Source organism: Ictalurus punctatus, chromosome 2 (assembly GCF_001660625.3).
Source record: "Ictalurus punctatus breed USDA103 chromosome 2, Coco_2.0, whole genome shotgun sequence".
NCBI lineage: Eukaryota > Metazoa > Chordata > Actinopteri > Siluriformes > Ictaluridae > Ictalurus > Ictalurus punctatus.
In genome coordinates, this window is record NC_030417.2 from 7,391,648 (window position 1) to 7,412,298 (window position 20,651).

The 20,651-nt window shown below is 38.2% G+C and overlaps 1 protein-coding gene across 1 annotated transcript in view; it reads right to left on the bottom strand.

The window, feature by feature from the left end:
• Positions 1-14,511, bottom strand: part of mettl24 (methyltransferase like 24) — a 30,765-nt gene extending 16,254 nt beyond the window's left edge. Inside the window, exons 1-2 of the mRNA XM_017494038.3 lie at positions 14,040-14,511; positions 4,424-4,522 (exon numbers count right to left, since the gene is read on the bottom strand). Of these exons, the coding sequence (XP_017349527.1) occupies positions 4,424-4,522; positions 14,040-14,252 (312 nt within the window). The 5' untranslated portion in view covers positions 14,253-14,511. The remainder of the gene's footprint in view (positions 1-4,423; positions 4,523-14,039) is intronic.
• Between the last annotated feature and the right edge of the window lie 6,140 nt (positions 14,512-20,651).

Sequence of the window (20,651 nt, forward strand, 5' to 3'; positions counted from 1 at the left end):
CCTATTGTAAGGACGACATCCTTACAATAGGCCCTATGCTTTTCCACCTTATTCTGAGCTCAGATCACATATCAGAGAGGTGTATTACTCTTGCAATAATCTCTCCCTTTTGTTCATTTAGTTTCAATGACAGTATTAAGAATTGTCACATCTCCTTCAGTCCCCAATGCACTGCCTCTTGTGATTATTAAAACCTGCTGCTTGTTTCAAAGCTCATTTTCAGGACTGTTGGTTTACCCACCTCCCAGTGTCTCTGGTGTTTATTACTATTGCCATTGTGTTGCACAATCACTTGTTCTCTGTCTTCATTAGTCTAGGTAGCTTGCTTAACTGTTGGTGTCTCATGTTACCTAGCCTTTAGCTCAAACTAATATTAGACTTCATTTAAAAAGTCTGAACTTAGTCTGAGCATCATTTTTGTGATGGTGGTGCGTTCAAGCTACAAAATGGGGCAAAACATGAATGCCTCCATGTTTTGTTTTTTTAGCATCAAGCTAGCTGATTACATTACATACACTACATACATAGATTACGTTAGTGATCGTGGGTTTATGATGTATTTTCTTTCTGAAAACAGCAAACTGGTTAGGTCTAACCTATAAATAATGTGCCTATGGTGGCTGATCTAAATGTTAAATGTTACTATAAGCTTATTTAAAGTACTGAAGTGATATTTTAGTTTGTATGAGCATCCATGTTAACATGACCGGGTTAAGGATTCCTCCCTGAATTTCCGACCATGGCATTGTCTTTGGTTTCTCCTAGACAGAAGTCAGACTTTTTGCTGAACACAGCATTATTGTTGTTCCTTAACTGTAGCTGTGTCTTGTTGTTTCCCTAGCTGTTAGCTTGACTGGACTATTTTCTGTTTCACTCTGTCATGCCTTCTATATTTCACTTGTATACATTACCGCAAAAAAAAAAAGAGCAGTGGCTCTATAAATAAAAGCATTTCTATTGTTTGTACAGAAATATGGCAGAAAATATTAAAATTTTTCCACAGTCTGAAGTTGTCTCAGACCATTATCTTATCTCGTTCATAATATATATTGAGCATAATATTTCCACCTCACCTCGCTACTGCGTAAAATGTACTTTCACATCAGCTACTGCACCGAGCTTCCTAAATAACCTCGCAGAAACATCAGTTCGATTTGGATCAGCGTCAGATCCGATAGAACTCAATCAGACGACTGAAAGCTTAGAGTCAACACTTTGCTACACGCTAGATAGAGTGGCTCCACTCAAAAGAAAAATAATTATAGAGAAAAAATTAGCACCCTGGTATAACAATCAAACGTGTACCTTAAAACAGACCACTCGACAATTAGAACATAAATGGCGTCAAACCAAACTGGTGTTATTCCAAACAGCATGGAAGGAGAGCCTACTGAAATATAGGAAATCTCTTGGCAATGCTAGAAAAATCTATTTCTCCACCTTAATAGGAGACAACAAAAACAATTCTAGATTCCTTTTCAACACAGTAGCAAAATTAACTAGGAATAAAACCACTACAGAGAGAAACACTCAATCTACTCAATGCTATTACATAGCAGTGAAGATTTCATGGAATTTTTCATTGGTGAGGTTGAAAATATTAGATGTGAAATTCAGGCTATTAAATTAAAACCAGACAGTACTGTAACAAACCCATTACATGACAATGTAGCAATATCAGATCAATGTTTAGAGTGTTTTACTCCGCGTAGAGAGACCGAACTATCTTCATTGAGCTCTTCAGCCAATTCGTCAACTTGCTTACTAGATCCTGTGCCTACATGTTTCTTTAAGAGATTGGTCCAGGAGTAATTGAACCACTTTTAAATATAATCAATTCTTCCCTTAGCACTGGCTATGTACCTAAATCACTTAGCAGTTATTAAATCCCTGATTAAAAAACTCGACCTTGACCCCTCTCAACTGTCCAGCTATAGACCTATATCAAATCTCCCCTTCATCTCCAAGATCTTAGAAAAGGTTGTAGCAAAGCAGTTATGCTCGTACTTACATAGGAATAACATTCATGAAATGTATCAGTCAGGATTCAGACCTCGTCATAGCACAGAGACGGCGTTAGTTAAAGTAGTAAATGACCTACTACTGGTCTCTGATCAGGGTTGTGTCTCGCTGCTTGTATTACTCGACCTTAGTGCAGCTTTTGATACTATATATCACACTATTCTCCTTGATAGATTAGAAAATGTTGTTGGCATATCGGTCCTCTCCTGGCTCAGGTCTTATCTGACCGATCGTTATCAATTCGTAGATGTAAATGGAGACTTCTCCACGCATACCGAGGTTACCTTTTTAGTTCCGCAGGGTTCTGTTTTAGGCCCACTGCTTTTTACTTTATATATGCTACCTCTGAGTCAAATTATTTGTAAACATGGAATTAGCTTCCACTGTTAAGCTGATGTTACACAGTTGTATGTTTCAGCGAAGCCAGAGGACAGACAGAAGCTTAGTAAAGTTGAGGATTGTGTAAAGGACATTAGACGTTGGATGTTAACTAACTTCCTTTTACTTAATTCTGATAAAACAGAAATACTTTTATTAGGCCCACGTGTAGCTAGAAGTAATCTTTCTGATCACATGGTTACTCTGGATGGTCTTTCTGTTTCATCATGTACAGCAGTAAAAGACCTTGGAGTGATTATTGACTCCAGCCTATCATTTGATGCTCATGTAGATAATATTACTAGGATAGCCTTCTTTCATCTCAGAAATATTTCTGAGATAAGAAATATATTGTCACTACATGATGCAGAAATACTAGTTCATGCATTCGTCACCTCTAGATTAGATTACTGTAACGCCTTACTGTCTGGATGTTCCAGTAGGAACATAAACAAACTCCAGTTAGTCCAGAATGCAGCTGCATTCTAGGGTCCTAACTAGAACCAGAAGATACGACCATATCACCCCAATCTTATCCACACTGCATTGTCTCCCAGTGAAATCTCGCGTTGATTATAAAATACTTTTATTAACTTATAAAGCATTAAACGGTCTCGCGTCACAGTATATAAGCGTCCTTTTGGTTTTCTATGATCCAACACGCCTACTTTGATCAAAAGGTGCAGGCTATTTGACGGTACCTAGAATAGTGAAGGCTACAGCAGGGGAAAGAGTTTTTGCTTGTAGAGCCCCACAGTTATGGAACAGTCTTCCAATTAGTGTTCGGGACTCAGACACAGTCTCAGTGTTTAAGTCTAGGCTTAAAACGTATTTGTTTACTCAAGCCTACCCTGACTAGACTTTCTGTTATGCTCATTCCCAGTCCTAATAATCTTTTCTCTCCCTCTCTCCTTCTGCCGAGCCACACATGATTTTATGGAGATACTAGAGATCCAGATCCTTTCTGATCTCCGGAACTGCCTGATCTGTTTCGGATGTCTTGCCTCTGGATGGAGCTCTAATCTACTCCAATTCCAGATTGCTGGGACTACGGCTGCTTCTAAGGCCATACAGAATTCATATAAGTCAATAATGAACTTTTTCACACTAACTGTTGTTACCCAGGTGAGGATGGGTTCCCTTCTGAGTCTGGTTCCTCTCAAGGTTTCTTCCTCTTAACATCTTAGGGAGTTTTTCCTTGCCACCGTCGCCACTCAGTGGCTTGCTCAGTTGGGATAAACTCGCACCTTTAATATCTATATACGGTGTTGATATTTCTGTAAAGCTGCTTTGAGACAATGTCTATTGTAAAAAGCGCTATACAAATAAAATTGAATTGAATTGAATTGAATTGAATATGGCTTTATTTTGGACCTCAGTATGCTGGTGAAAAACTAATAGCGCATCTCCATTTTGTATAACATTAACAAACTTGCTATTTATTCAGTGAGCAGGGTTGCCAGGTTCTGTGTCAAATGTCCATGTATTGCAGATAGATACTGCAAATCATAAATGTGCACCACTGCTAACTTGTCTACAGTGAAAACATTGAGAAAAAGAAGAAAGATGCATCTACCTTTTTCTATTTCCAAGCAAGTGTTTTTATGTGTTTTTGAGTAGTAATTGGGGAGGGATTTTAAGTAAGGACCTGTATTTGCATTTGTTATGGATATTATACGTTCAATCTGAATACTGTATTGGCATTCAGTTATATCCTTATTGTATAGGCTGCATGAATAGCTTGTATTCTGCACATGTTTGAGCTCTGTTCAAATGCAGTTTCTGTTCAAAGCAAAGTTTTCAGTCAAGGCCCGTTGAGAGCCTTCTGCATCACTTCCATTTCTCTCGTCAATGACACCTTTGCCACCTCAATTAAATCCTTGAGTTGCCACTGTACAAAGACAACTATTCCACTGCTCAAAAGATAGGAAAGAAACCCAGTTCAAAATAGCATGTGTTTATGCCAGGATTTGTGTCCTTTATTCATATATACCATGTAATTAAAGCAAGTGTGTGGGTTTACCTGTGGTGTCGTGATGTACTTGATAAATCTGAATGCCTCATCTTCCAGGCTGTGGCTCTCACTGGCCCATGGCTTCAGCTTTATCTTCCACCTGAGAGACTACAGAGAGAGAGAGAGAGAGAGAGAGAGAGAGAGAGAGAGAGAGAGAGAGAGAGAGAGAGAGAGAGAGAGAGAGAGAGAGAGAGAGAGAGAGAGAGAGAGAGAGAGAGAGAGAGAGCACTTAAAAGGTCTCTCACAAAAAAAATCAGCACTGAAAGGCTAAGAACATATGAAGTCTGGCAAGATTAGAAGAGAGCAAGTGAAATAAAATGTTTAATGCTCATTTCTCAGGATTGTTTGACAGAAATAGATAGAATAGATCTAAAAAAAAATCTAAAAAATGAAATGCTTTTGTGATCCAAACCAGACATAGCTGACTGAAGAATTTCACTTAATATTCATCTGTCTGGCATTTCATTTACATCCCATTTATATTCCTGGGAACTTGGAAATGAGGTAATTCTAGTAAGTGTGTTTGCAATTTGTATCATAAGTTTCTGATTGAACGCACACACCAACTGTGACCCCCTCCTGACATAATCAATTATCTAACAGCACTCCTGACACACACTTTCTCTCGCTCTATCTTTCTCTCAGTTTGAAATGACAGCAGTAATAATCTGTGATAAAAATGGGTCCTGTGATGATAACATTTTTGCGCGCTGAATGTGGTTTAGGCAAGTGTATGTACATATACTCAGCAATAAAGAAACGTCCTCTCACTTTCAACTGCTTTTTATTCCAGCAAATTTCTTAACATGTGTAAATATTTGCATTAACATAAAAACATTCAGCAACTGAGACATAAACTGAACAAGTTTCACAGACATTTGATGAACAAAAATGGAATAATGAGTCCCTGAACAAAGGGGGGGGGGGGGGGGGGGTCAATATTAAAAGTATCAGTCAGTATCTGGTGGCCTCCGGCTGCTACAGGTACTACAGTGCATCTCATCCACTCTGTTACTCCACTCTTTCACCAAGGCATTTGCAAGTTTTCGATCACGTATGGGGGGACACACGTGTAATTTTCCACTGCAAGGACGATCAGCTGTCCTTCCTGTCTCGCTGTAGCACTGTCTTAGGCGTCTTACATTACAGACATTGCAGTTTATTGCTCTGGACTATGGCATGTTCACGCAGGTGAGCAGGAGACCTAGACATCTTTCTTCTGGTGTTTTTCAGAGTCAGTAGAAAGGTCTCTATAGTGTCCTGAGTTATTGTAACTGTGATCTTAATTGTCTACCGCCTGTAAACTGTTCATGTCTTAAGGACTGTTCCACAGGTGCATGTGCTATAATCGTTTATGATTCTTTGAACAAGCATGAAAAACATTGTTTAAACTCTTTCAGATATCTTTAAAATACAGTCTCCTGAAAAAGGGACATTTCTTTTTTTGTTGAGTGTACATATAGAGACATCTCTGACAGAGAGAGCGGCATCTATGTAACCTGGGGAAGGTTTTGTGCAGCACAGCTATTTCAAAAACCTATGAAATACAGTGTAAAAGTCAGACTGGATTCACATCCTACATCACATTTACATCCTACACCCCTTAACTGATTGGAATTTTAACCAGAACAAAGACATTTGTTTCACAGGCTTTTAAAAAGCATATGATTCATTAGGAACATGGAGTGAGACTGGATTGCTGCTCATGCAAGTGCCTAAAAGCATTCTTCCGCGACTGAATACATTTTAAAGAACAGTGACCTGCACATCCACCAATGCAGAGTCCTGCACTGCCAAGAGTTGAGCACAGCTCATTGATCTGGTCCTGAAGCTCAGCACACTAATACACACCAACACTACAATGCATCAGAACCAGCCTAACCTCAGAACAATCAACGTAAACCAAATTTTGACCCCAAAACAACCTACATGAAGTACTGGAGTAGGCAAATCTAAGCACAGAGTAAAATGTTTTTTAGATAGAGAAGAATAAGTGTCATTTCAGTGCTTTGGCTATACTGTAACTGCTGTAGTGGTCATGCCAATTAAGGCCACTGAATTGAATTAACATACACTCATTTGGATAAACAAAAGCCGGACAATCGCAGTGAAGGAATTTAATGATAAATACAGAAAGGAAAAGAACAGAGAGCCTCAGATAAACTGAAGTTATTTCCTGTTCAGGGGCCAAAAATGTCAAACAGGTTTTTACAGTATATCAATGTCATTTCTAATGTGCAAATAGCTCAAAGAGGTACTTATAATCAAAGGAATTTTAACATATTTCATCCAAATCATAGCTAACAATTTAACACAGATTTTGATGCTAAACACTGACACAGTTATACATAAATGTCGCGAGATTGAGACTTTGTATTACGTCGTTTTATTTGAAAATTCAGTCATTTAAAGACACTGAGCTCTAAAGTTGTGATCCTCAATAATTATTTTATCCCTTTTAATTCTTTAACTTTATCCTCATCTGGATTATATTTAATTAATATTTTGGTATATATCTCCTCACACATTGTTAATTCCGTGTCATGTAATTACTGTTTAACTCTTTATCCCCATTCTACTATAGAGAAGCTTATTATTTTGAAGTACCAGATGAATAAATAATATGTTAAATAAGTAGTACAGGGGCCCTCAACATCAGTCCTGCAGGGCCAGAGATGGGTTTGATGATTTACCTGCTTTAAGATATCTACTACTCCTAATTAACTGATTAAGTAGTAAGTAGAATAGTACAACAATGCAAAGTATACAAGTATAGAAATAAAATGCTGCTGCATTCAGAGGTTTGGCTTAGTGAGGTATGGAGGGCCAGCATGAGTTAACAAAGGGATCCTTTGGCCTGAGGGGAAAAGCTACAGTATGCTTGAGCCAGGAGGTGTGCGCAGTGATGCCTTGGAAGTATTTGCTGGATGGAAGAAGGGGACCAGGGAATGAGCTGGGTGAGAGGATCCCATGATTATCAACTGGGCTTTCATCCTGCAACTGGATAAGTAGATGCAAGTGCCAATATTTTTTTATTCAGTTCACATTGATGGAGTTTTCTGTCATGTGCACACAGATTGCATGGAGAACAATTATTGGTGATGAAAGTATGATCCGCTTTGTTTTTCCTGAAGTCCACAATTAGCTCTTTAGCTTTACTAACCTTCATAGCATGGTTGTCGCCCAAGCAGACTCGTTGGTGGATTATGCGTCCGATCACTGTGGTGTTGTCTGTTAATTATATTGTTGCCAATGTAATGGGTCATGTCCTAGCTCTGGGGCATTCCCATGCGTACTATCAGTGTAGATGCTGTTTTGTTGAAAGTCCTTCCTGTTAAAAAGAAAGTCCAGTACACAGTTGCGGATGGATCTGTTCTTCTTGCCCAGATGTGTTAGAGTGAGTGAGAAGGCAACATCTACTGAGCCATTGTGTCAATCGAAAAACTGAAATGGGAATTAAAATACACTGTCATATTGCTGTGTATGAATTGCACGAGTACATTTTCCAGGCATTTCAACAAGACAGATGTGAACATGATGGGACAGTAGTAGTCAATCAAGCACCAGTAAGCCACTGAAACTTTTGTTTACATTTGTTTGCAAATGTTTCTGCCATAACTGCATTATAATGTTCTTAAGTCTTTCTTTATGCTGCAGCCTCATCTCTGAGCCTGATTAAAGACATTTCTGCTCACCTTCTTTCTCAGTCTTTTATATGAACCCTATCAGCACAGCAACTGTTACGTACTCCAGTGAAGAAGTGACTTCTCCATCCATCATTGTTGATCCAAACACTCTGTCAACAGTCTAGTGTTCAGTCTAGATTTCTGACTGGTACAGCTGTCATTTCCTTTTACTACACAATCTGGGTGTGGCATCATGTTGTCCAAGTCTGCTTTTAGGATCCCCAACATTGCGTTATTGTAGAGTATGTCAGATGTAGTGGCATGGAACGGAGGTGAATGTGTGTGATGTATGGAAAAGTAGAATGCTCAGAAACTCTGCACAGACACTAACATTAGCTAAATGCTGTTGAATGAAAATAAGAAATAACGACATTATTTTTTTGCCAATCTTGCCTAAACTGTATAGAGAACTACTCAGGAAACAGTGTTCACAGTCAATGACAACCCTCTCGAAAGTGTCCACATCTGTATCTGACACTTTTTTGAGTTTGCTATCATGCCACTGTTATGCCTTTCTGTTTCATCACTCCCATTACTGAGAACATTCCAATGAGCACCTGTTTCAGATTTTTATGCCTCATTTTTTTTTTTTTTTTTTTTTTTTACATTTTAGTAATAAGATAATATGGAAACTGTACTGATTATGGAAGAACCACTGTGTGTCAACAGATCAGCAACAACTCAGCAGTGATTAAAGCAGTCCTGCAGTCATTCAAAACATGATGTATGGTTGTGAATACTGTAAGAAAAAAATATGTACCTTAATCATTTTATTTTATAGACCTATGGTCAATAGAGTGGGTTCCATGAAACATAGACATGGGGTCCTAATTTTTATTTTATTACTTGGTACAATTGTTTAAAAAAATATATAACTTGCTTTTCCCCCGTTACCCCTCTGGCACTTGGACATTTTATGCTTGACACTTGGACGCCCTACACTGGACACTTTACACTTGGACATTTTACACTGAACACTTTACACTGAGCTTTGAGATACTTACTGTCCAAATTGCAAAGCAGCAAGTTTTTCCCCATCAGCCTGTGCATGCATCAGATATACAAAATCTTAGGCTAGTCTGTGCAATTTCCTCTGTGTGTGTGTGAGTGTGTGTGTGTGTGTGTGTGCATGTGTGTGTGTGTATGTGTGTGTGCGTGCGTATGTTCATGCATATGTGTGTGTGTGTGTGTGTGTGTGTGCGTGCGTGCGTGTGCATGTGTATGTGTGTGTGTGTGTGTGTGCGTGTGTGTGTGTGTGTGTATGTGTGTGTGTGTGTGTGTGTGCATGTGTGTGTGTGTGTGTGTGTGTGCGCGTGTGTATGTGTGAGTGTGTATGTTAATGTGTATGTGTGTGTGTGTGTGTGTGTGTGTGTGTGTGTGTGCTGATTTTCATTTCTCATTGTTCTACACATGAAAATCAGTCCTTTTCTCCTGTTCATCTTGCCCGTGCTTGCCTGTGCTGCCTTTCTCACCTCTTTTTAAAGGCACGATTACAGCATTAAGCTTCAGAACAGAATGATCTCTGTTGCATTCGTGTCATATCTGTCATCACTATGCTGTGTGCCAGGGAGAAAATAAAGAAAATCTTGCACTGCTTAAGACCAATGGAACAATGTGAACTGAGATGCATTACCCACTTAAATACTGCTTTGTTTAGTTACTTATACTGCATATTGAGTTATATGAAGGAAAGAATAAATATAAAACCATGTGTTGCATGAAAAAAACATCATGGTTAATACCTTGAAATATAAAGAAAATGGAAATAGAATTGTTTTTGTCAAAACTAAACAGTAAGCTTATTAAAAGCAACCCGTTTCATTTCTCGTGGAGTATGATTATCTGTGAGAGTGACTCACACTTTATTTCATATTAAGAGATTTATTTCTTAAATTTCTAAGCGTGAAATCCGCTCAGTGTCTCGCTCTCAGCTCAGAGGGAATGTATAGTAGCAGAATTAATATAAGGGATTAGGATGATGTTTTAATAAAGAAGTTAATCTGGCATAGGTTAAGGAGTACTTTATGTAATAAGTGATTCATGAGTCATTCTCACATGAACATTTGGAGTTCAAATTTACTGTATATTGATATAACAGCCACATTGCTTGACTGTTTAATCAGCTTTAACATACAAAACGAAGTTGAGATCATGAGTGCGCTGGTAGTTCTTCTGTATGAGGTTTGCTATGTCTGTGTGCGTATTATGAGCTGTGTGTTTGCACAAGTGGTTTTAATTCAGGTCTGAACTGTGAAAGATCTACAGTCTCTATGGAGGTCCAAAATAATTGAGCTTATAAGGTCTTCCAGCATAAGTACATGATTAATCTATATAGAACACACATGGTCTGGATTAGTGTTGTGTTCAAGACTCCCTTAGCCAAGACTGAGTCAAGACCAAGACCATAGCCAATGGGGTGAGGACCAAGACAGGAGCAACACCACATAAAGCCAAGTCCATGTCAAGACCGAGACCAGACACTTAGATGTGTTAGTGTGCTGGTTGTAGTATCTTTCCATTTTGCACATACTGTAAGTACACAGGACATACATAGGCTCATACAACTTTTTACATCTAAATACAGCTGTACATTACATGTGCTATATTATTTTATTTATATTTTATTTATAGAACTCAGCATGTACATCCCATTACAATGGGAGCAAGTTCTTGTTTGTGGAAATTATGTTATGGTCTCGGGTGGTGCTGAAATAATATTTTGAGTCTTTCTAGGCTGAGACTGAGACATGATGACGTTAAATTTGTCTCAAGTTTATGACAAGGCTGAGACTATGTATGTTTTGTCTCAGGACTAGTCTTGAGTGCCATGACACTAGTCTCGATAGGCTTGATGTTGTTATTAGAATATGCCTGTTTTATATGCAAAAATATATATGTGTAGCAGATTGGAAACACCAAGTGGATGTCATTAAGGTGGAATTCTGGACAACAGCCAAAAATGACAAATCTGGTTTTGACGCTTCTACACCGTCACATACTCAAAACAGAGAAGTTCAGCTGTACAGAGTGTTTAAATGCTGTGAGGGAATTTTTCTCTATCCAATTCTCTTTAAATCCCACTGTAGTACTAGTACATGCTCTGGGCCTGGGGTACTGCTCCTTTGCCCACAAGGGTGAATTTAATACAGTATAATTTATTCATTTAGCAGACACTACTATTTATTAACATTTAAAACCAGAGTTCTGTAAGATTAGTTTCCAGTGTTTTAGTCTTAGATGTCTCTGTGTTTAGTTTGACTGCTTTGAAATTACGCACATTTATTTATATTCTTTCTTATAGTGCATGTTTGATTGAGTTTACCCCTATGTGATAATTAATACATTAGCATGTACTTAATCTGGTTATTATTCATGCATGAATTCATAAGAATAACATCATAACATGATAGTTATCCCAAAGTTTATCCCAAAGGTGTTCAGTGAAGTTGAGGTCAGGGCTCTGTGCAGGACACTCAAGTTCTTTCACTGAAACACTGGCAAACCATTTTCAATGGATCTCACTTTGTGCACAGGAACATTGTCATGATGGAACAGGTTTGAGTCTCTGAGTTCCAGTAAAGGGGAAATCTTAATGTTACAACATATTAAGACATTCTATACAATTGTTTGCTTCCAAGTTTGTGGAAAAAGTTTGGGGAAGGAACTTATGCATGTGATGGTCATGCATCCACATACAGTACTTTTGGCCTTCTATGCTCTGTAGTTCTCATAGAACGGGAGTTTGTGAATCTGAAACCTTGGAGACGCACAGCATCTTTGTTTATATGATCTTTTTTTTACATAAAGGACTTTGAGGAGGAAGTGAAAAAGATCATATCAACAATGATGCCGTGGGTCTCCAAGGTTCACATACTACTACTACACATACTACACCCCCCCAACACACACACACACACACACACACACACACAGAGTCACTCAACCTGTAGAATAGAGGAACACTAAGTACTTGCCTAACCCATATGTAACATTTTTATCTTTCTCATGGTGCATTATGCAAGTTTTGTTTATCTTTTTTATGTTTACAGTATGCATATATTATGCTGGATGTCAACTGTGTGTAGGAGACGCTCATTACACTCTGTTTTATTGTGTGGTCCCTCTCAATGTGTGTGGTCCAGGTGGTTCAACTGCTTGAAAGCCGAGTTATAACACATTTAAAAATCCGTACTGAATTATGAGAATGCCTACGCTGTCCTTTTTCTTTTTGGGTATTGGGTAGTGTCTATAAAATGACTGAAAGGAGGGCCATGTAAACACAAATCAATCACTCTGCACTCTGATTCTCTGTTAAATAATACACTTGTGCAGAGGCCATGGCTTAAACAGTTATTATATATCATGTTCATTATATGTTTTCAGGTTAATTTTAAAAGAAAGAAACATTTTAAAATCAACTATTGTGCCTTCAAGCCTGTCTGGAGTTCAGTGAAAATGTATGATGTAAAGTAGGGAGAATAGACGTATGGAATGTATAATGTTCTATATGGGCCTTTTGTTGTTGCTTACATGAAAGGTTGGAACAAAATAAGGACTTTTGTTCAGTTCAGGACACTGCTGCATGTCTGGTGAAAATCTAGCTGGAAAAAGAAAATAGCGACAATAGAATATTCAGTGATAAGACAAACTAGCCATTGTGCTCTGTGAAGAGCGAGGGAATGAGAGTATGTATCTGTGTCATTCAGTTGTGTGTGTTTAAGAGAGAGTATGTGAAAGATAGGAGAGAGGAACTGAGGGACATGATGTTTGTGTGTGTGTGTGTGTGTGTGTGTGTGTGTGTGTGTGTGTGTGTGTGTGTGTGTGTGTGTGTGTGTGAGCAGAGGATGATAGGAGAGTCTGAGTGCCTGCTTTGACGTGTCACATTATACGCGACTCAAACACTGTGAACAGAAAAGTATGTTAAAGCTTCTTTATTGGTTTCTTCACAGTCAACAGCACACACACACGTGTCCACTTAACCAGCAAATAAAAACACATGAGAAGAAAGAGAGCAGAAAACTTTACTTGGTTGTGTATGTTTCATCTCTGTGGGCTGTTCGCAAAAGCGATTAAGTTTAGAAATGCATACACACACTGAGACAGCATTCTCAATTCAAGCCCCATATCCCTTTCATTAATAATAGGACATGAAATCTAATATTATCTGATTCCGTGATATGTGATGCATTTTTGTTCTACCCAATGCTATACCCACTAATTGAAGTCATTTATATCCATAGCAGACACTTTCTCTGAGGACACGGTTATACTGTAATACCGCATTGTATTCCCCTGCACTGGATATTATGTCTGGCCTCCATTTTGTGACAGCAATGCAATTAGCAGGGTTTTATATGCCACACAAAATTCCATATGCGTTTTGAACGAGGCCGCAGTCTTTGTGTCACTGTACAATAAAATGGAAAGTGCCACTTCTGTGAGGTGCACTCCAGTGATGTTTCATAAAAGCACCATTAAAATCTATTTTAATTTCCACAAGCCCAGAGGAAGTGACAAGAAAGCTCATTAAAAAAAACAACAACATTAAAACATAAAACGTTTAGGCAAAAGGTGTGGTTAACTCTTCATTTATATGAAATCCACAGGAAAACTGGGTGCAAGGTGTCCATCATAGGGAACTATGCACACACACACACACACACACACACACACACACACACACACACACACACACACACACCCACACCTTGGGACAATTTAGCATAGCCAGCATGTTTTGGTAGGTGGGAGGAAACTGGAGAACCCAGAGGAGACCCACACAAACACTGGAACATTCAAAATTCCACACAGACAGTAATCCAAGTTTAGTATTGAACCTGAACCTGGAGCTGTGGGGCTTCTCCGTTGTTCACTGCACACTCAGTGTGTAGTTTTCTAACTCAAAAGTAAAGTATTTCAGAATGAAAACTCACGCTCACCTTTCTGTACTGTCTGTCTGTCGGGGAGCACGTGCGCACCAAGTCACTCAATCCTCTGTTTTCCTGAGTCTTGGTGTGATTTTGAAGTCCCTTGTGTGGGGCAAGTGTTCTCCAGCGCTTCACATAATATCCCTTAAACTCCACATAGACATGAGCAGCAAGGCACAGAACAGAGAGCAGGACACACACACGCGTGAGCACACATCTGTTCATCCTCTACTTTGGTGTTTTTCACTTCTTCTCCAGTGCCCTCTCATGCCATTGATCATTATATCATTTCTCCATATTTCTCCATTTCCTGGTGTATGGACTCTCACACGCAGTGTGCTGAAGTTTTTCTCTTTTTTTTGTCTATTTAATCTTTGTTCTGCTTCTTCATCATGTTCTGAAGCACAGCACCAAAGCTCTCTGGTTACAAAGTGCACCATGTGTAAACATCTACGTCCATGCTGGTGGGCGGGAGTGTGTGTGTGTGTGTGTGTGGGTGTGTGTGTGTGTGGATTGCATTCAGAATTTTGGGAACTCCTTCTCTCTTTCTCTCTCTCTCTCAACTTTTGGTACCTCCCCCTCTCTCAGTCAGCAGTCATCCGTTCTGTGTTTTGTATCAGTCTCCTCGGCGATGTTGGCACAATCACACTTTAGACCAGATGGCAGCAGAAATGTCCTTCATCTTCCTTCATCTCCAATAAGACAGTTTCCAAAAACCAAATGGTGCTAAAAAAAAAACAAAACAAAAACATAACTTTGAAAACAAGTAAATAGGGGAAAAGCTTTCATTCAAAAATATATATATATGTATATAAATAAGACATGAATCAAAAATCTCTCAGCACATACAGTATGTAGCGGACATACTCAAAACTCAATCAAGTATCAAAATCAAGTATTTCCTTCAATATATAACACAAACACAAGACTATAACTATTAAATTCTAACAATAAATGAGTCTTTAAATGAGACAGACATGAAAGAAAGGCTTCCCAATGCTGATCTCATGTAGTCTTATCCCTCTCTCTAACACTGGAGTAATACAGTTAAAGTAATTTCAGGTTTGTTTCAGTTTTCCCAAAGAATTAGCCACATTTCATGTGCCTTATTCCCATGTCTGCGTAGCCATGTTCCTGCTTTACTGTTTAGTTGTTGGATTTGTCTTGTGGACTGTGTTTTGACTTCTCTGTGTTTTGACCATTTTGGATTGTGTATTTTTGATTCTGGACTTTGCTCCATATTTTATCAGGACGTATCTAGAGCGTTTCTGTGTTTATTCTGAGCTCTGGTACCTCACTACAAGCTCACATGTTATTTTAATTATACAATTCTCAGAAGTGTGTTTATAGATGAACGTTTTCAACGGCGCACTGTAATAAATAAAGCCAAGTTGTTTAGAGAAAGCAATGAACTCGAGGTACTTCAAAGCATAAGTGTCTATAGTTGCTGATTTTGAATCAACAAATGAATAGAGATGAGATAAACTAAGACTTTTTTTTTTTTTTTTAAAGAAGAATAGCTTTATACACAGCTAGTTCCCAAAGGAAGCTTATACTTATGCAGTTATTTTATCTTATTTATGTTTTTATTTTAACCAAAATGATAAATCAAGAATTTATAAGCAGATTTAAAACTGAGAGCCGAATCAGGCATCTTTCCATATCTGGGTAATTTTGGGGTCTTTTTACTTACAGTACAATACCAAAGTAAGATTTTGTTGCCAAAAAATAAATAAATAAATAAAAATAAACAATTTATGGAAAAATAATTAAAGAAAGTAAAAAAAAAATATGTAAAAAAAATTTGTGTGATGTGATAATAGTTCAGAATTACAACCTAACCCAAAAACAAGCATATTTTCTTAGGTTCAGGGTTTAAAAATGATTAAAATAACAATTATATATATATTTTTAAAAAAGGTTAGGAGATACAGTGGCACTCTATTTGTGGAATTATCCAGATGATACCAGATCAATCTTATCACCTCAGGCTAGATTCAGAGCTTCCATATATTGTTATTGTTTCCTGTGCCTAGTAACCTGTTGCCATGGCAGTTAATTAGTTACATCTGCTTCTTGTTACCCATTGTTAGTCTGTTGATGTATACTCAGGTTTCCCTGTAAGTGTGCTGTACCTCCTACATTGTTCTATGTGTTGCTTTTCAGTCATTAGTTACTCCGGAGTGTATCTTCACCTAGGATTTTGCAGTCATATTGTCTGCATTTTGCTTTTGTTACGGATTCCCTGTAATAGATATACCAAGCCTTGTGTCCTGCCTATCTCCTATCCCTTCTGGGAAAAGTTACAGTTTCAGGCTTCACAGATTGAACATGTTGGGAATACTTTTGGGAATACTGTGTGACAATAGTTTCATACATAGCACAATACTGCCCTCTGCCGGACACCGAATGCTGCTATTTTGAAAGTGACTCAATGAAAATGACTCTTTGACTCTTTGGCTCCAGTAGTTGCATCATGTCCACTATTACTGTTCAGTCTTCCGACCCTTTTACTCAGTTGTCATAATATACTGAGCTACGACCTGCAAATACTCCACTTTTTGTATTAACTCTTCCTAGGGTTATTATATTTTGTTTCAGACCAACTAGACCAGCGAAAATTGCACATTGCAAAAAATGACATCTTAGCTAATAATAATATCTCAAATATAGTCAAACATATTTAGTATTTCCTATAATAAGATTAGATAAGCCAAATATTAAACTTATATTTCAAGACATTTTTTGCTTACCAGTTTTAAAGTTTGAAATAGTCTTATTCTATTGACATCATTTTACAGAATTGATGGAAATGAGTCTTTGTAACAGTCAGTTAGTTTTCCACCATGGACTACGTTCCAGCTTCTCAGTAACAGGGAAAAAAAATGTGTTTGTTTTTTTTTTTTTTGGCTTATTTATTTTAATAGAGAGATATAAAAAAGGCAGGTGAGGGAACAGTTGAACAATAAATGGATAAAAATTATGTACCATTCATTAATAAGTTAAACACTGTAAATTTTGGAAAATTGCTGCGGTATGAGAAGAATAAAACACTCATAGACACTTCTGAGAAACAATCAACGATGGGTCGTAACTATGTGGCCTGATGTGAACCAGGGGTCACTCATAAGTGATTCTTTTATAATAACAGCACCTCCCAGAATGGTTTAATCAATTCAATTCAATTCAATTTTTTTTGTATAGCGCTTTTAACAATGGACATTGTCTCAAATCAGCTTTACAGAAAAATATAAACACAAGATACAGATTTTAAGTGTATGAATTTTTCCCTATTGAGCGAGCCGGTGGAGACAGTGGTGAGGAAAAACGTCCTAAGATGATATTAGGAAGAAACCTTGAGAGGAACCAGACTCAGAAGGGAACCCGTCCTCATCTGGGTAACACCGGATAATGTGAAAGAAAAGGAAAGTTCATTATTGTTTTAACATGAAGTCTTTGTTGAACTAACCCACTGTTCACCAAAGGAGACTTGAGTGCAAAACTGCATGTGATAATTGCAGTCCCAAGGCCATAGTAGCAACCGTAGTCACAGCAACCACAGCGAGAATGTCCATGTGGAATTGAGGTCCAAACCCTTTTCCATGGTACTTCAAGCAGTACCATCCTAAGCATTCTCCAGGCTGTAGCCTCCAGTTGATGAGAGCTCCATCCAGAGGTAGGGCATCAGGATGGATCAGGCAGGTCCGGAGAGCAGAAAGGGTCAGGATCACTGGCATCTCCATACAATAATGTGTGGCTCGACAGAAGGAAAGAGGGCGAGGAAGGTAAAAAGATGGCGAGATTATTAGGTATGCTTACTATCCCGTGATGGATAAAACTGTCTACTTTGCATATAAGAAAGTCTGTTCATGTTAATCTGGGAAGGTGACAGCAGCCAAACATCCCAATTCACCACAACATTCTATGCCTGTGAGCCCTCTAGATCTGCTCCTTTACATAAGAAAAAAAAACTATTCACAAAAAGCTTGAGTAAACAAACATAGCCTGCACCTTTTGATCAAAGTAGGTGTGGCGGATCATAGAAAACCAAAAGTTCGCTTAGATACTGTGGCGTGAGACTGTTTAGTGCTTTATAGGTCAGTAATAGTATTTTATAATCAATGCAAGATTTCACTGGGAGCCAATGCAGTGTTGATAAGATTGGGGTGATATGGTCGTATCTTCTGGTTCTAGTTAGTACTCTCGCAGGTGCATTCTGGACTAACTGGAGTTTGTTTATGCTCCTACTGGAACATCCAGACAGTAAGGCATTACAATAATCCAACCTAGAGGTAACGAAAGCTTGAACTAATATTTCTGCATCATGTAGTGACAATATATTTCTTATCTTAGCAATATTTCTGAGATGTAAGAAGGCTATCCTAGTAATATTATCTACATGAGCATCAAATGAAAGACTGGAGTCAATAATCACACTAAGGTCTTTTACTGCTGCGCATGATGAAGCAGAAAGGCAATCCAGAGTTACTGAGTAATCAGAAAGCTTATTTCTAGCTTCACGTGGTCCTAGTAGACATGCTTCTGTCTTAAGAGTAAGTTAATAAGCACCCAGTGTCTAATGTCCTTTACACATTCCTCAACTTGTGTCTGTCACCTGGCTTTGCTGAAACATACAACTATGTATCATCAGCATAACAGTGGAATTCCATGTTTACAAATAATTTCAACCAGAGGTAGCAGAGGTATACAGTAAAAAGCAGTGGGCCTAAAACAGAACCTTGTGGAAGACTAAATTCAACATCGTTATGCATGGAGAATTCACCATTTACATCTACGAACTGATAACGATCAGTCAAATAAGACCTGAGCCAGGAGAGGACTGTTCCCTTAATGTCAACGTTTTCTAGTCAGTCAAGGAGAATAGTATGATCAGTAGTATCAAAAGCTGCACTAAAGTCAAGTAACACAAGCAAGGAGACACAACCCTGATCAGAGGCTAGTAGTAGGTCATTTACTCTTTTAACCAGCACTGTCTCTGTGTTACGATGATGATCATGAACGTTATTCCTATGTATGTACGAGCATAGCTGCAGAGCTATAACATTTTCTAAGATCATGGAGAAAAAGGGGAGATTGGACATTGGCCTATAGTTGGACAACTGAAGCGAGTGACTTCTAATTGATGAAAACTCCAACCTGAAGTAGGGCTGCAGGATTGACCCAGGCAGGTCCTCAGAGCAGAACGGGTTATGATCACTGGTATCACAGGAGTAGCTTTTGTAGCTCGACAGAGAGAGAGAGATGGAGAGAGAGAGTATTATGACATACACATACATAAGACAAAGTTTTACCTCAGCTCATGTGCCTTATTCCTGTGTCTGCGTAGCCATGTTTCTGCTTTACTGTTAATTATTGGATTTTCTCTGTGGACTGTGTATTGACACTTTTGGATTGTGTATTTTGGATTGTGGACAAACCTTTGCAAATGCAGCCTCAACCCTCTTCTTAGTCCCAAGTATTGCATCACTGTTTATATGGATATCTTATATGAATCTGGCCCCCAGGTGGCACAAAAGACAAGGGCTCACCATAACATCAGTAGATCACAAGTTTGAATCTGTGGCTGGTAGCTAAATTGGCTGTGCTCTCTGAGTGGGAGGGATGGCATACTCTCTCTCCCCAGTCAATCACACATACACTAGCCAATCATGTGAGCTCATGTATGAGGGCAGATGGAGCTTTCCTCAGTCTGGAAAGTGAGGAGAATTACTCGCTGCTTTTCAGATGTCACATGACCTGCGAACATGTCTCTGCATTACAGCATGCCATAATAAAAATGTATATATAACTTTTCACCAGGTAAAAATTGTAAATATTTAAATTATTGAACACTTGTATTATACATCATAATTTTTTTTAATAAATACCGTTATACTGTAATGTAACAAAAATGTGATTTTGGACTGCACAGTTATAATAAAATCAAAATAAAATACTTTTTCCCTACAGTTTATCCCAGAACAGACATAGACATGATTATCAGTCAGAATGTAAACACTGGCCAGAAATAAATTTGTGTGAACAATGTGTGAACAGTATGAACCATGACTTGCATTCTTGCTCATACTTGTGATGTCTGTGAAAACAAATATCCTTAGCTCACATTACATATTAACCTCATCAGGAATGCTCTTTACTACAGCTTCACAAGAGGTAAAGATGGTGGTCTTAATGGTAACTAGAAAATTCATTTGCAATCACAATCACAATTTACTGTATTAAATGTATAATAAATGATATAATAGAGATATATATTGCACAATTACAGTTTAAAATAATTGCAGCTTTCTGTAATGTCTTTCTTTCTTTTTACACTGTGTGAACTGCTTTACATATAGTACTGCAATGTGTATTGTCTTGCATTGTTTCTAAAGTTACGTTCACACTGTCCGGTCTCTTACGCTGTATTATTGTGGTTCTAATGTTTTGGTTGCACTGTAGTGAACAGTGAGAAAGTCACTGTACTTGTGACTTTCTCACAACAGTTTTTTTTTTTTTCTGTTCCCATGTTTGTACATAGACATGGTGTACTCTGATCAGCCCTATCAGGAAACCTTGATGAGTGGGAACTTGGCAGCTGGAAGCAGAGATGAAAGATACATA